At 42.7% G+C, this 17,272-nt stretch overlaps 1 protein-coding gene across 1 annotated transcript; it reads right to left on the reverse strand.

Annotated features, from left to right (window-relative positions):
• Nucleotides 1-6,618: 6,618 nt before the first annotated feature.
• On the reverse strand, nt 6,619-15,528 carry LOC123756323 (periaxin-like). The gene is made up of 3 exons (XM_045739388.2): nt 15,428-15,528; nt 11,100-11,727; nt 6,619-8,163 (listed from the first exon to the last, which is right to left on the reverse strand). Exons 1-3 carry the CDS (start codon nt 15,526-15,528, stop codon nt 6,619-6,621), a joined length of 2,274 nt encoding a protein of 757 aa, XP_045595344.2.
• Nucleotides 15,529-17,272: the final 1,744 nt, after the last annotated feature.

Here is a 17,272-nt window from a genome sequence, read left to right on the forward strand (position 1 = left end):
CACGAAGGCTTTTAGCTGCCGCTTTGAGCTCGGGGGACAGTAGGGTGCTTCTGTAATTGCCTCGATTCTTTCCTCCTTCTGCAATAAGTTCTGCTTGTAAGGTATCTTTGGTAGTGACCTTCTTTTGTGTCTCGAGGTCGAATATGTCGTCCAACAGAATTTCCAACTCTACTTTCCGGGCCATCTCACTCGGTCTGGACATAACGTGACAGTTTATGCCCAGATTTAGGAGAGTGACTTGGTCCTCAGTGAGGTTAATTCCTGCAAGGTTCAGGAAGCCATCTCTTGGTCGTGGAATTGCCATAGGTCCTCCATATAATGTTGTTAGTTTCTTGATAATCCTTGTTTCAGTGCTAAGGTGATGTCGGTCTGTGAGGATGTCGAGGTGTTGTTCAATGCGGGTACGGATACTTTCGTCGATGTTGCTATTTCTCAAAAAAACCCAGTATATAGGCAAGACAACAACATCTCTTTCTAGGCGTTTAACGATGCATAAGCAACAGGGCTCCATTAAGGAACATATAATCTCTTCCCACAACCAAACCATCGCCAGAGAAATCCTAGTAAACAACACAGAAATCATTGATAGATACAGCGATAGCAGGCGGCTTGACGTTTGCGAGGCATTACACATCAAGAAGTCAACACCAGCAATCAACAGCCAATTAATGCACAACTATATTCTACCCACCTCAAGACTCCACTCCAATATAGAAGCATCAAGAAATATGGACCAATAGGCTTTCTACAATCACTTCTATTCAATACCCATTGTTTCATGTTCTAGCTTGTGTTGATGAAATTAATACCTTATTAAATACCACCTCACCCCATCCACCTCACTTAAATGTAGATATAAACAAAATCGGAGATGTGTAAGTTCTATTCAGTTGTGTATGTGTTAACTAAAGTCTTTGAAAATGTAATAAGTTTTACGAAACGCGCTCAAGTGTCACGTCAGACTAGAAATAAAAATGAATTTTGGAGAATTGATTTTTGAATTACCTCCAACAGTGAAAAGAAATGTACGAAAGATTGAGAAAATTCGTGTTAGAATTATTAATCTTACTTTTTCGGTCATATTTAATAATATATATATATATATATATATATATATATATATATATATATATATATATATATATATATATATATATATATATATATGTATATATATATATATATATATATATATATATATATATATATATATATATATATATATATATACAGTACAACCTCGATTAAACGTACCCCGATTCAACGAATCTCCGGTTAGTTCGCACACTTTTCAGGCCGAATTTACTCACCCGGTTCGACGAACAATGGTTCGCCGAAGCGAGGGATGTTCGGATTTGCTTACGATGTCCAGACAGAGTTCACAGACTGGTGGAAAACTTTCTCATTCTATCACAGATTACAATTAATAATTCCTTCATAAGAAGTTGGATCACACAAGTGAACCATATGAACCAAACACCAGCCAAAATGGTCCACACAAACACCAGCCAGTGATCCACACAAGTGAACAACTGAGTTTCCATGATTTTCGTTCACTGATTTTGGGCACACGTATCTTTGTACATTAATTTAAAGGATGAAGCGTGATTACCTAGCTACATGTGGTAAAATCTCCTTATAGACAATTTCTGTGATGAAACAAGATGAGTGAGGGTGGACAGATAAGAGAATACTATACTGTAAACCTCACTTTACAGTGAGGTTTTACTCACTTTCGTCTGTGTGTCGTCATAGTTCAGTGACCCATGACTTTTGAAAATTTCATATTAATAAATAATTTCTAAATCCAGTGTTTTAATAGCTTTTTATTATCCTAATTAAACTAAACTAAATAAAACCGAAAATATGCTGTAACATGATAGACATCTGCTCTTTGAGAAATTACTGTATGTTATTGGAACAACTCTAGCGTGAGTGGACGGGTCTAATCCCTGTACACACAGGGATTATATATATACACATATATATATTAGTATATTTTGGTAGCAGTCTTTCCTGTAGACATATATTATTAAATATGACCGAAAAAGTAAGATTAATAATTCTAACACGAATTTTCTCAATCTTTCGTACATTACGCTTCACTGTTGGAGGTAAATCAAAAACACTTCTCCAAAATTCATTTTTATTTCTAGTCTGACGCGACACGGGCGCGTTTCGTAAAACTTATTACATTTTCAAAGACTTCACAAATACACAACTGATTAGAACTTACGTATCTCTGCTATTATATCTACATTTGAGTGAGGTGGGAGGGATGATGTGGCATATAGTGATGTGGCATTAACACAAGACAGAACATGAGGGGATATTAATAGGGTATTAAAAGTATCAACACAAGACAGAACAGAAACAATGGGTATTGAATAGAAGTGTTTGTAGAAAGTATTTGTGAAGTCTTTGAAAATGTAATAAGTTTTACGAAACGCGCCCGTTTCGCGTCAGACTAGAAATAAAAATGAATTTTGGAGAAGTGATTTTTGATTTACCTCCAACAGTGAAGCGTAATGTACGAAAGATTGAGAAAATTCGTGTTAGAATTATTAATCTTACTTTTTCGGTCATATTTAATAACATATATATATATATATATATATATATATATATATATATATATATATATATATATATATATATATATATGTATATATATATATATATATATATATATATTTATATATATATATATATATATATATATATATATATATATATATATATATATATATATATATATATATATATATATATATATATATATGTGGGAAACTCAAAGACCTACCCCACAAAAGTGAGTGTTGAGTCACCTGTTATTTGCTGCTCCTTATCGCTATACCACAGTGTTCCACCTCCACTGCTATATATAACGCATAATTTATAATATATAAATCGTAATATATATAATATATAAATCGTAATATATATAATATATAAATCGTAATATATAATATGTCATCAACATCACATAAATTACGATAAACTGCCTAGTTTCAAATTAAACATTCACTGACTAGAGAAATATGTATAAATGAATGTATAAACTATATAAATGAATATAAAATATATATAATTGAATTTCGTTACAACATCCGTCACAGCTATCCACTCCTGCGCCAACGGCCTGACCTGAACCACATATATAATACTTATATTGGTACATGTATAATACACACATATAATACACATAAATAATACCATATACGCCCATATAGGCTCATTATATAATGCTGAACGACGTCTGGTAAACCGTTAATGACGTTTTTTTCCTGTAAGATAACACCGTCACGGCCCCTGGGGTAAGATAACTCCATCACAGCCCCTGGGAAAAGATAACACTGTCACAGCCCCTGGTGTAAGATAACACCGTCACTGCCCTGGGGTAAGATAACACCATCACATCACCTGGGGTAAGATAACACCGTCACAGCCCCTGGGGTAAGATAACACCGTCACAGCCCCTGGGGTGAGATAACACCGTCACAGCCCCTGGGGTAAGATAACACCATCACAGCCCCTGGGGGTGAGATAACACCGTCACAGCCCCTGGGGTAAGATAACACCATCACAGTCCCTGGGGTTGAGATAACACCGTCACAGCCCCTGGGGTAAGATAATACCGTCACAGCTCCTTGGGTAAAATAACACCGTCACAGCCCCTGGGGTGAGATAACACCGTCACATCCCCTGGGGTACGATAACACCGTCACAGCCCCTGGGGTAAGATAACACCGTCACAGCCCCTGGGGTAAGATAACACTGTCACATCCATTGGGGTAAGATCACACCGTCACAGCCCCTGGGGTAAGATAACACCATCACAGCCCCTGGGGGTGAGATAACACCGTCACATCCCCTGGGGTAAGATAACACCATCACAGCCCCTGGGGGTGAGATAACACCGTCACAGCCCCTGGGGTAAGATAACACCGTCACAGCTCCTGGGGTGAGATAACACCGTCACATCCCCTGGGGTAAGATAACACTGTCACAGCCCCTGGGGTAAGATAACACCGTCACAGCCCCTGGGGTTGAGATAACACCGTCACAGCCCCTGGGGTAAGATAATACCGTCACAGCTCCTGGGGTAAAATAACACCGTCACAGCCCCTGGGGTGAGATAACACCGTCACAGCCCCTGGGGTGAGATAACACCGTCACAGCCCCTGGGGTAAGATAACACCGTCACAGCTCCTGGGGTGAGATAACACCGTCACATCCCCTGGGGTAAGATAACACCGTCACAGCCCCTGGGGTAAGATAACACCGTCACAGCCCCTGGGGTAAGATAATACCGTCACAGCTCCTGGGGTAAAATAACACCGTCACAGCCCCTGGGGTGAGATAACACCGTCACATCCCCTGGGGTAAGATAACACCGTCACAGCCCCTGGGGTAAGATAACACCGTCACAGCCCCCGGATAAGATAACATCGTCACAGCCCCTGGGGTAAGATAACACCGTCACAGTCCCTGGAGTAAGATAACACCGTCACATCCTCTGGGGTAAGATAACACCGTCACAGCCCCTGGGGTAAGATAACACCGTCACAGCCCCTGAGGTAAGATAACACTATCACAGCCCCTGTGGTAAGATCACACCATCATAGCCCCTGGATAAGATAACACCGTCACAGCCACTGGGATAAGATAACACCGTCACAGCCCCTGAGGTAAGATAACACTATTACAGCCCCTGGGGTAAGATTACACCATCACAACCCCTGTGGTAAGATAACACCGAGACAGCCCCTGGGGTAAGATCACACCATTACAGCCCCTGGATAAGATAACACCGTCACAGCCACTGGGGTAAGATAACACCGTCACAGCCCCTGAGGTAAGATAACACCGTCACAGCCCCTGGGGTAAGATAACACCATCACAGCCCCTGGGGTAAGATAACACTATCACAGCCCCTGGGGTAAGATAACACCTATCACAGCCCCTGGGGTAAGATAACACCGTCACAGCCCCTGAGGTAAGATAACACTATCACAGCCCCTGGGGTAAGATAACACCATCACAGCCCCCTGGATAAGACAACATAACAACCTGCGCATCCTTGAAACAAATATCCTCTCCGTGTCCTATCCCGGAAGATGCACCTCTAGCCATAGTAGGAGCTCCCTGCTTCACGACTGTCCTTAATGAAAGGTGATGGGGATTACATAATGGGATATTAGGAGAGGAACTTGGTTATGGGGACAGATTTATGGAACAGTGCCAAACTGCTTGCACCAGCGGGGATCGAACGACGGCCTGTAATAAGCGATGTAGCTTCTGTGCCGACTAGTTAGTAGTTGAAATGGTTCAGTAAAGGATGGGGGGTTAAAACCTAGAGAGAGAGAGAGAGAGAGAGAGAGAGAGAGAGAGAGAGAGAGAGAGAGAGAGAGAGAGAGAGAGAGAGAGAGAGAGAGAGAGAGAGAGAGAGAGAGAGAGAGAGAGAGAGAGAGAGAGAGAGAGAGAGAGAGAGAGAGAGAGATAGAGAGAGAGAGAGAGAGAGAGAGCTAGGGGGGGGGGTAGGGAGGGGGGATTCGAGTGCCAAGGGTCAATACTCACCACGGCGGGAACCGGTGATCTGTGGTCACAAGCTCAGGGAACTTGATCTCGTTGGTGATCGACTTTGGTGGAGGTTGTTAGGGTCTGAGGGCCTTAATAACCAGGTCAGAGGTTGTTAGGTGTTGGTGCCTTAGGTGTTGGTGCCTTAGATGTTGGCACCTTAGGTGTTGGCACCTTAGGTGTTGACACTTAAGGTGTTGACACCTTAAGTGTTGCTACCATAGGTGTTGGCACCTTAGGTGTTCGCAAATTAGGTATTAGCATCTTAGGTGTTGGCACCTTAGGTGTTGACACCTTAGGTGTTGACACCTAAGGTGTTGACACCTTAAGTGTTGCTACCATAGGTGTTGACACCTTAGGTGTTCGCAACTTAGGTATTGGCATCTTAGGTGTTGGCACCTTAGGTGTTGCACTACACATAAGGGACATAACTGGCCGACCCCTCACAGTGTTCAAGAGAGAACTGGATAAGCACCTCCAAAGGATACCTGATCAACCAGGCTGTGACTAATACGTCAGGCTGCGAACAGCCGCGTCCAACAGCCTGGTTGATCAGTCCAGCAACCAGGAAGCCTGGTCGACGACAAGGCCGCGGGGACGCTAAGCCCCGGAAGCACCTCAAGGTAAGGTAACCATAGGTGTTGGCACCTTAGGTGTTCGCAACTTAGGTATTGGCATCTTAGGTGTTCGAAACTTAGGTATTGGCACCTTAGGTGTTGGTACCTTAGGTGTTGGTACCTTAGGTGTTGAAACCTTAGGTGCTGGTACCTTAGGTGTTGACACCTTAGGTGTTGACACCTTAGGTGTTGACACCTTAGGTGTTGGTATCTTAGGTGTTGAGACCTTAGGTGCTGGTACCTTAGGTGTTGACCCCTTAGGTGTTGGCACCTTAGGTGTTAGTACGTTAGGTATTGGCTCCTTAGGTGTTTACTCCTTAGGTGTTGGTACCTTAGGTGTTGGCACCTTAAGTGTTGACACCTAAGGTGTTGGTACCTTAGGTATTGCTACATTAGGTGTTGGTACCTTAGGTGTTGGCATCTAAGGTGTTGGTCCCTTAGGTGTTGACACCTTAGGTGTTGACACCTTAGGTGTTGACACCTTAGGTGTTGACACCTTAGGTGTTGACACCTTAGGTATTGCTACATTAGGTGTTGGTACCTTAGGTGTTAGTACCTTAGGGGTTAGTACCTTAGGTGTTGACACCTTAGGTGTTGACACCTTAGGTGTTGGTACCTTAGGTGCTGGTACCGTAGGCGTTGGCACCTTAGGTGTAGGCACCTTAGGTGTTGGCACCTTAGGTGTAGGCACCTTAGGTGTTGGCACCTTAGGTGTTGACCCCTTAGGTGTTGACACCTTACGTGTTGGCACCTTAGGTGTTGGCACCTTAAGTGTTGACACCTTAGGTGTTGGCACCTTAGGTGTTGGCACCTTAGGTGTTGGCACCTTAGGTGTTGACCCCTTAAGTGTTGGCACCTTAGGTGTTGACACCTTTGGTGTTGGCACCTTAGGCGTTGACACCTTAGGTGTTGGTACCTTAGGTGTTGACACCTTAGGTGTTGGCACCTTAGGTGTTGGCACCTTAGGTGTTGACATCTTAGGTGTTGTCACCTTAGGTGTAAACAGCTTAGGTGTTGACACTTTAGGTGTTGGCACCTTAAGTGTTGGCACCTTAGGTGTTGACACCTTAGGTGTTGGCACCTTAGGTGTTGCCACCTTAGGTGTTGGCACCTTAGGTGTTGACACCTTAGGTGTTGGCACCTTAGGTATTGACCCCTTAAGTGTTGACACCTTACATGTTGGCACCTTAGGTGTTGACACCTTAGGTGTTAACAGCTTAGGTGTTGACACCTTAGGTGTTGGCACCTTAAGTGTTGGCCCCTTAGGTGTTGACACCTTACGTGTTGGCACCTTAGGTGTTGCCACCTTAGGTGTTGGCACCTTAGGTGTTGACACCTTAGGTGTTGGCACCTTAGGTATTGACCCCTTAAGTGTTGACACCTTACGTGTTGGCACCTTAGGTGTTGACACCTTAGGTGTTGGCACCTTAGGTGTTGACACCTTTGGTGTTGACAGCTTAGGTGTTGACAGCTTAGGTGTTGACACTTTAGGTGTTGACACCTTAGGTGTTGGCACCTTAAGTGTTGGCACCTTAGGTGTTGACACCTTAGGTGTTGACACCTTAGGTGTTGGCACCTTAGGTGTTGACACCTTAGGTGTTGGCACCTTAGGTGTTGACACCTTTGGTGTTGACAGCTTAGGTGTTGACAGCTTAGGTGTTGACACTTTAGGTGTTGACACCTTAGGTGTTGGCACCTTAAGTGTTGGCACCTTAGGTGTTGACACCTTAGGTGTTGACACCTTAGGTGTTGGCACCTTAGGTGTTGACACCTTAGGTGTTGACACCTTTGGTGTTGACAGCTTAGGTGTTGACAGCTTAGGTGTTGACACTTTAGGTGTTGACACCTTAGGTGTTGACACCTTAGGTGTTGGCACCTTAGGTGTTGACACCTTAGGTGTTGACACCTTTGGTGTTGACAGCTTAGGTGTTGACAGCTTAGGTGTTGACACCTTAGGTGTTGACACCTTAGGTGTTGACACCTTAGGTGTTGACTCATGGCTTACATGGACAGTCCTCTCTCACACTACCTCCCGTACACAGCTCTCACTCTCTCTCTCTCTCTCCCTCTCTCTCTCTCTCTCTCTCTCTCTCTCTCTCTCCTCCAACACACAGCTGATGCAGCATCACAGCGTTTGAGAGCATCGTTACCATGGCAACCTGACAACATATGACGTCATCATGATGACAAATGCTGGTTCATGGTAACAGCCGTGGTTGTGAGTGTGGAAGATGAACGTAGACCACTGGGCTATGAGGAGAGAGAGTGAAGGCCCGTGTAGATAAGACTCTGGATAGATGGTATGCTGTGTATATAAGACTCTGGATGGATGGTATGCTGTGTATATAAGACTCTGGATAGATGGTATGCTGTGTATATAAGACTCTGGATGGATGGTATGCTGTGTATATAAGACTCTGGATAGATGGTATGCTGTGTATATAAGACTCTGGATAGATGGTATGCTGTGTATATAAGACTCTGGATAGATGGTATGCTGTGTAGATAAGACTCCGGATAGATGGTATGCTGTGTAGATAAGACTCCGGATAGATGGTATGCTGTGTATATAAGACTCTGGATAGATGGTATGCTGTGTAGATAAGACTCCGGATAGATGGTATGCTGTGTAGATAAGACTCTGGATAGATGGTATGCTGTGTAGATAAGACTCCGGATAGATAGTATGCTGTGTATATAAGACTCTGGATAGATGGTATGCTGTGTATATAAGACTCTGGATAGATGATATGCTGTGTATATAAGACTCTGGATTGATGGTATGCTGTGTAGATAAGACTCCGGATAGATGGTATGCTGTGTAGATAAGACTCCGGATAGATGGTATGCTGTGTATATAAGACTCTGGATAGATGGTATGCTGTGTAGATAAGACTCTGGATAGATGGTATGCTGTGTAGATAAGACTCCGGATAGATGGTATGCTGTGTATATAAGACTCTGGATAGATGGTATGCTGTGTAGATAAGACTCCGGATAGATGGTATGCTGTGTAGATAAGACTCCGGATAGATGGTATGCTGTGTAGATAAGACTCTGGATAGATGGTATGCTGTGTATATAAGACTCCGGATAGATGGTATGCTGTGTAGATAAGACTCCGGATAGATGGTATGCTGTGTATATAAGACTCTGGATAGATGGTATGCTGTGTAGATAAGACTCTGGATAGATGGTATGCTGTGTAGATAAGACTCCGGATAGATGGTATGCTGTGTATATAAGACTCCGGATAGATGGTATGCTGTGTAGATAAGACTCCGGATAGATGGTATGCTGTGTAGATAAGACTCCGGATAGATGGTATGCTGTGTAGATAAGACTCTGGATAGATGGTATGCTGTGTATATAAGACTCCGGATAGATGGTATGCTGTGTAGATAAGACTCCGGATAGATGGTATGCTGTGTATATAAGACTCTGGATAGATGGTATGCTGTGTAGATAAGACTCTGGATAGATGGTATGCTGTGTAGATAAGACTCCGGATAGATGGTATGCTGTGTATATAAGACTCCGGATAGATGGTATGCTGTGTAGATAAGACTCCGGATAGATGGTATGCTGTGTAGATAAGACTCCGGATAGATGGTATGCTGTGTAGATAAGACTCTGGATAGATGGTATGCTGTGTATATAAGACTCCGGATAGATGGTATGCTGTGTAGATAAGACTCCGGATAGATGGTATGCTGTGTATATAAGACTCTGGATAGATGGTATGCTGTGTAGATAAGACTCTGGATAGATGGTATGCTGTGTAGATAAGACTCCGGATAGATGGTATGCTGTGTATATAAGACTCCGGATAGATGGTATGCTGTGTAGATAAGACTCCGGATAGATGGTATGCTGTGTAGATAAGACTCCGGATAGATGGTATGCTGTGTAGATAAGACTCCGGATAGATGGTATGCTGTGTATATAAGACTCCGGATAGATGGTATGCTGTGTAGATAAGACTCCGGATAGATGGTATGCTGTGTAGATAAGACTCCGGATAGATGGTATGCTGTGTAGATAAGACTCTGGATAGATGGGGCTCTGTGAAGAACCACAACCACCACTTCCACCATACACAACCACCAACCAGAACCACAACAACCAGCAACCACAACCACCACTACCACCAACCAGAACCATAACAACCAGCAACCACAACCACCACTACCACCAACCAGAACCACAACCACTACTACCACCAACCAGAACCACAACAACCAGCAACCACAACCACTACTACCACCAACCAGAACCACAACCACTACTACCACCAACCAGAACCACAACAACCAGCAACCACAACCACCACAACAACAAGCAACCACAACCACTACTACCACCAACCAGAACCACAACAACCAGCAACCACAAGCACCACTACCACCAACCAGCAACCACAACCACCACTACCACCAACCAGCAACCACAACAACAAGCAACCACAACCACTACTACCACCAACCAGAACCACAACAACAAGCAACCACAACCACTACTACCACCAACCAGAACCACAACAACAAGCAACCACAACCACTACTACCACCAACCAGAACCACAACCACCACTACCACCAACCAGAACCACAACCACTACTATTACCAACCGCAACAAAAAAGTTGGTACATCTTGGTACAACGCTTTTATGATGAACTAGAGCGCTGTTACAACTTGTTAGGAAGCGTTCAACCCTTGTTTGAATGTTGTAGCAACGTTGTAGTTTGGGGTGAACCTCTATACTGCTGTACACAATGTTGCTGCAACCTCAGGTCAAACCTTGTCACAACTTTCAAAAACTTTCCAGAGACGTTATGGCAACTTAAAATTGTTTGCTGGGCGGATGAGGCTCTAAAACAGAGTGAGGAACTGGAGGGGTACGAGCAGTCTCGAGGACTGGAAGATTCTGGAAGTAGATACTCCATAGTCTCGAGAGCTGGAAGATTCTGGAAGTAGATACTCCATAGTCTCGAAGGCTGGAAGATACTGGAAGTAGATACTCCATAGTCTCGAGGGCTGGAAGATACTGGAAGTAGATACTCCACAGTCTCGAGAGCTGGAAGATTCTGGAAGTAGATACTCCATAGTCTCGAAGGCTGGAAGATTCTGGAAGTAGATACTCCATAGTCTCGAGGACTGGAAGATACTGGAAGTAGATACTCCATAGTCTCGAGAGCTGGAAGATTCTGGAAGTAGATACTCCATAGTCTCGAAGGCTGGAAGATACTGGAAGTAGATACTCCATAGTCTCGAGGGCTGGAAAATACTGGAAGTAGATACTCCACAGTCTCGAGGGCTGGAAGATACTGCAAGTAGATACTCCACAGTCTCGAGGGCTGGAAGATACTGGAAGTAGATACTCCACAGTCTCGAGGGCTGGAAGATACTGGAAGTAGATACTCCATAGTCTCGAGGGCTGGAAGATACTGGAAGTAGATACTCCACAGTCTCGAGGGCTGGAAGATACTGGAAGTAGATACTCCACAGTCTCGAGGGCTGGAAGTATTGACTGGAATAAGAGTGTGGAAGCATAGAAGATAGAGGATAGAAGGAGAAGATAGAAGATAGAAGAAGATAGAAGATAAAAGGAGACGATTGCAGAAGAGAAACATGTCAGAACACATAAGAAAGCATGTTAAACAAGATAGAATTAATAAAGGAAGATAGAAGCAAAGAAGAGACGAATTAGAGGAAAGAGACGCACAAGGGGGCAAAAAGAACACTGGAGTTCTGGAAACCTTCCACAGCCAGAATAAAGGTAAAATGTGCACTTAAAATACTAATATTACCCCAAATAATCGTCAAGGTGGTTGGGCAACATTCCTTTCCCTTCCTCCTGATAGTTATCTTGAGATATCTTGAGGGGTATCGTGATGTTATCATGTGGTTATCTTGAGGTTATCTTGTGGTTATCTTGAGATTATCTTGGGATATCTTGAGGTTATCGTAAGGTTATCTTGAGGTTTTCTTGTGGTTATCTTGAGGTTATCTTGAGGTTATATTGAGGTTATCTCGAAATATCTTGATGTCATCTTGTTGTTATCTTGAGGTTATCTTGAGGTCCATAGGTTATCTTCAGGTTATCCTGAGGTCATCTTGAGATATCTTGAGATGATTTCGATGCTCAACGTCCCCCCGGACCGGTCCTCGACCAGGCCTCCTTTTTGTTACACATCCCCAGCAAGCAAGCAGCCCGTAGCAGCTGTCTAACTCCCAGGTATACCTACTTACAATTAGGTGAACAGAAGCTTCAGGCGGAAATAAACTATGTCTATTCGCTTCCGCCAGGAATCGAACTCGGAACCTCGCGACTACGAATCCCGAGCGTTGTCCACTTAGCCTTCAGGACCCTTCCCGCCATAATCGAAGGACAAACTTAAGAAGCGTAAAGATATTAACATTTCTTAAAAGCCGCTCAAACGATTGAGACGGAAACTATGAACAAAGAATCGTTGTTACTTTAGTTTCAGACGTAACTTTGCCAGAAACTTATTAAATTGTCTCTAAATCTAATTCAAAGCATATCATAAAGTTTTGAATAAATTTCAATAAATTTCAATTTTAGTTTTAATAAAGGAAACTGCAGATGGTTTCGTGGCCCATACGAGGCAGCTGCTATTGGCCCATACGAGGCAGCTGCTATTGGTCCATATGAGGCAGCTGCTATTGGTCCATACGAGGCAGCTGCTATTGGTCCACACGAGGCAGCTGCTATTGGTCAATATGAGGCAGCTGCTATTGGTCCATACGAGGCAGCTGCAATTGGTCCATACGAGCCAGCTGCTATTGGTCCACACAAGGCAGCTGATATTGGACTTTTAATGCATTTGACGTATTAGAGGACGAGTGCTGTGTTGAACCTGTTGTTCAACGAGGTGGCAAAGACAAAGCAACAAGGAGCATTGAAGCGCAGGTCCCTCAAACTGCTCGAAAGGAAAAGGGAGAATCGAAGCGAATTTTGGTTGTGGGAGATTCCTAGGTGAGGTATTTAGACAGAACGTTTGTGCCAGAGATAGGGGAAACAGATTAAGAGTTTGCTATCCGGGAGCTAGAATTGGTAATATTGTTGGAAACATGAATGATATTATGACAGGAAATGGGAACAAACCCATTATTTGTGTTAGTGCAGGGGGTAATGATGTTGGGCGAGTTAGGAGTGAGGAAGTAATACAGAGATTTAGGACAGCCATTGAATTAGTTAGGAGCAAGGGAGGAATCCCGATCATATGTGGCATTCTTCCAAGAAAGGGAGTGGGAAATGAATGGTTGTCGAGGGCAATTGGTGTCAATTGCCGGCTGGAAAGATATTGCAAATCAAATGCAATATCTTTCATAGACAACTGGGAACACTTCTATGGAAGAAATGAAATGTATGCTCGTGATGGGGTGCATCTATCGAGGGCTGGGGTTGTTGCTGTTGCGAACTCGTTGGAAGAAGTGGTTAGAGGTGTTTGTTTGGGTTTAAACTGTTAGTAGATAGAGGTATGGGAATTGATTTGGAGGAAGGAGATAATAAAAGTATGTGTTTGTGGGAGAAAGGAATTGGCAAAATGATCAAGGAAAGAGAAGGGCCTCAAAATAACAATTCACTTAGGATATATTACACTAACAGTAGAAGTCTAAGAAATAAAATTAACGATTTATAATTTGGGGAATTAACTTAGTCATCCTACGCTGGACACGTTCAAGTGAATTATATCCATTCTATAATATGGCGACCAAAACTGAACTGTATAATCTAAATGGGGCCTAACTAGAGCAAGATATAGCTTGAGAACCACACCAGGTGTCTTGTTACTAACGCTGCGATTAATTAATCCAAGTGTCCGATTTGCCTTATTACGAACATTTATGCATTGATCCTTTTGTTTTAAATTCTTACTAATCATAACTCCCAGATCCCTTTCGCAATCCGACTTCGCAATCTCAACACCATCTAGCTCGTATCTTGTAACTCTATCATCATTACCTAACCTCAGAACTCTACATTTATCAGCATTAAACTGCATCTGCCAATCCTTTGACCATTTCAAAACCCTATCTAGATCAACTTGAAGTGATAGTGAGTCCTCCTCCGAATTAATTTCCCTACCGATTTTCGTATCATCGGCAAATTTGCAAATGTTGCTACTCAAACCTGAATCTAAATCATTTATATATATTATAAACAACAGAGGTCCCAGGACAGAGCCTTGAGGCACTCCACTTACAACACTTTCCCACTCTGACTTGATTCCATTTATACTAACTCTCTGTTTCCTTTGGTATAGCCATGCCCTAATCCAGCTTAATATAGCACCCCCAATACCATGAGACTCTATCTTTTTAATCAGTCTTTCATGTGGCACTGTATCAAAAGCTTTGCTAAAGTCAAGGTACACAACATCACATTCCTTACCACTATCAACTGCCTCAACTATGCTAGAATAAAAAGATAACAAATTTGTTAAACATGAACGGCCATTTATAAAACCATGTTGCGACTCAATTATTAATTTATGTTTTTCAAGATGAAGACGAATTTTATTTGCTATTATAGATTCGAGTAACTTTCCCACAATAGACGTAAGGCTAATTGGTCAATAGTTAGACGCAAGTGATCTATCTCCTTTCTTAAAAACTGGTATCACATTAGCAACTTTCCAAAACTCTGGCACTCTGCCTGACTTTATTGATTTATTAAATATGGTTGACACAAAGTCAACAAAGGTCACTGGAATTGTCACTGGTCGCTTTGTGACACAAGGTCACAAAGCTCCTTTTTGCATTCTTTAAGCACCCTGGCAAACACTTCATCCGGCCCTGGGGATTTGTTTGGTTTGAGTTTTACTATTTGTTGAAGAACATCCTCCCTGGTAACTGCTAAACTCGTCAACCTGTCCTCGTCCCCACCCACATAGACTTGTTCGGCTGAAGGCATATTGTTAAGTTCCTCTTTAGTAAATACAGATACAAAATATTTATTAAAAATACTACTCATCTCTTCATCACTATCTGTTATTTGACCTGTCTCAGTTTTTAATGGATCTATCCTTTCCCTAGTCTTAGTACGATATAACTGAAAAAACCCTTTAGGATTTGTCTTTGCTTGCCCTGCTATGCGAACTTCATAGTTTCTTTTTGCTTTCCTTATCACTTTTTTAACATTTCTAACCAGTTGTACGAATTCCTGTTCTAAAGTGACCTCCCCATTTTTAATCCTTTTGTACCAAGCTCTCTTTTTACCTATAAGGTTCTTCAAATTCTTTGTTATCCACTTTGAGTCATTACACACTTTGAGGTTCCACAGACTGATTATCTGGTCACTCATTTTTCTACTGAATGTGTTCCAACGACGCAATACTGAGTCACTCATTAAAATATTTTTTAAAAATTTAAATTTTATCAGATCAATCTGGTAGTGGTTTTAAAATAAGCGCCTTTAGATTGCACACAATTTGATACCAAAATCAAAGATATAACATGAAACTTGATGTCCAAACACTTGAAATATTATAAATAGGCCTATAGTCCGAATATTAAAATAATTGTTAAAATTCTATTTATTGTCCTATTATCTTGGGACTAGTTTTAAAATGCGCGCCGTTTTATTGCGAACACTTTGATACCAAAATGAAAGATGTAACACAAATATTTATGTCAGAACACTGGAAAGATATAAATAAATTTGTGATGATGAGCATCCAGAATTAAAATATTTGTTAAAAATCCAGTTATTGCTCTATTATTCTGGGACTAGTTTTAAAATACTCGCCTTTTTATTGCGAACAATTTGATACCAAAACGAGCGACGTAGCATGAAATTTGATGTTATCAAATTGAACGAGTTGAACATTAGGTTGCAATGTACAAAATGGTGCTCGTTCATGGGTAACTTTAGGCTTTTCTGCGGGGAGGCACTCCAGCCTTTTGTACATTTTATTCATACACATCTGTAGGTAATTTAATTGCGAACACAATGATACCAAAATGAGCGACGTAGCACGAGAATTAAGGTAAAAAAATGGAACGAGAATGCACATGTTACTGATTTTGTGCGTTTTTGCCGACTTTACGCTTTGCTGTTGGGAGTCACGCTAGGCTTTTGGACATTATATTTATACACACCTGTAGAGAATTTAATTGCGAACACAATGATACCAGAACGAGCGACGTAGCGCGAGAATTAAGGTGAGAAAACTGGAACGAGTATACACATTTGAGTGTCACCGCGCGCTTACCCGCACGGAGGGGCCACGATCCCCCTGTCAACCGCGAGTTTCCACGGAGCGCGAAAGTGTTAGTATTCGATCTATTCAATTTGTATGGTATACTACGTTCCTGTGCTTTGTTTAGAATATTCTTAAATAAGTTATATATTGAATCCTCATCGAAATCCCCATTTAAGTCACCTATCGCTGGGTTCATGTCAGTAGTGGAAACCGGGCCAGAAGCCGGCAATTTTCATTTTTTCCCATGCCGGCTTCTGGCCCCTGGGTTTTAGCCGGGCCAGAAGCCGGCAATTTTCATGTTTTCCCATGCCGGCTTCTGGCCCCTGGGTTTTACGAACTTTTTTCCCTATGCCGGCTTCTGGCCCCTGGGTTTTACGAACTTTTTTTCCCATGCCGGCTTCTGGCCCCTGGGTTTTCTCGAATTTTTTCACCATGCCGGCTTCTGGCCCCTGGGTTTTACGAACTTTTTTTTCCCATGCCGGCTTCTGGCCCCTGGGTTTTCTCGAATTTTTTTTTCCCATGCCGGCTTTTGGCCCCTGGGTTTTACGAACTTTTTTTTCCCATGCCAGCTTCTGGCTCGTGTATTTTTCTTTACCCCAGTGACCCATGCACAGGCACGTTCAAGGGGATTAAAATGCCGGCTTCTGGCCCCTGGGTTTTCTCGAAATAATTTTCATGGCCGGTCATTGGCCCCTGCCATTTTCGCTCAAGGGGATTAAACGGCCGCCTCAAGTCATCCCCAAATTTCGTTGGCTCAGTGACCCTGCACAGACATTGCTAATGGTCAATGACGTCACCAGCTAGCCGCTCAGCGTTCCTGCACCGACATGTTCGAGGGGATTA

Source organism: Procambarus clarkii, chromosome 25 (genome assembly GCF_040958095.1).
Source record: "Procambarus clarkii isolate CNS0578487 chromosome 25, FALCON_Pclarkii_2.0, whole genome shotgun sequence".
NCBI classification, from domain to species: domain Eukaryota; kingdom Metazoa; phylum Arthropoda; class Malacostraca; order Decapoda; family Cambaridae; genus Procambarus; species Procambarus clarkii.

Coding starts and splice junctions, on each gene's coding strand:
- LOC123756323 (XM_045739388.2), bottom strand. CDS start 15,528: ATGAGTGACCAGATAATCAGTCTGTGGAACCTCAAAGTGTGTAATGAC. Junction 11,728..15,427: donor ATAGGTAAAAAGAGAGCTTG/GTACAAAAGGAT, acceptor CTCTTATTCCAG/TCAATACTTCCAGCCCTCGA. Junction 8,164..11,099: donor TCCAGTCCTCGAGACTGCTC/GTACCCCTCCAG, acceptor TCAACACCTAAG/GTGTCAACACCTAAGGTGTC.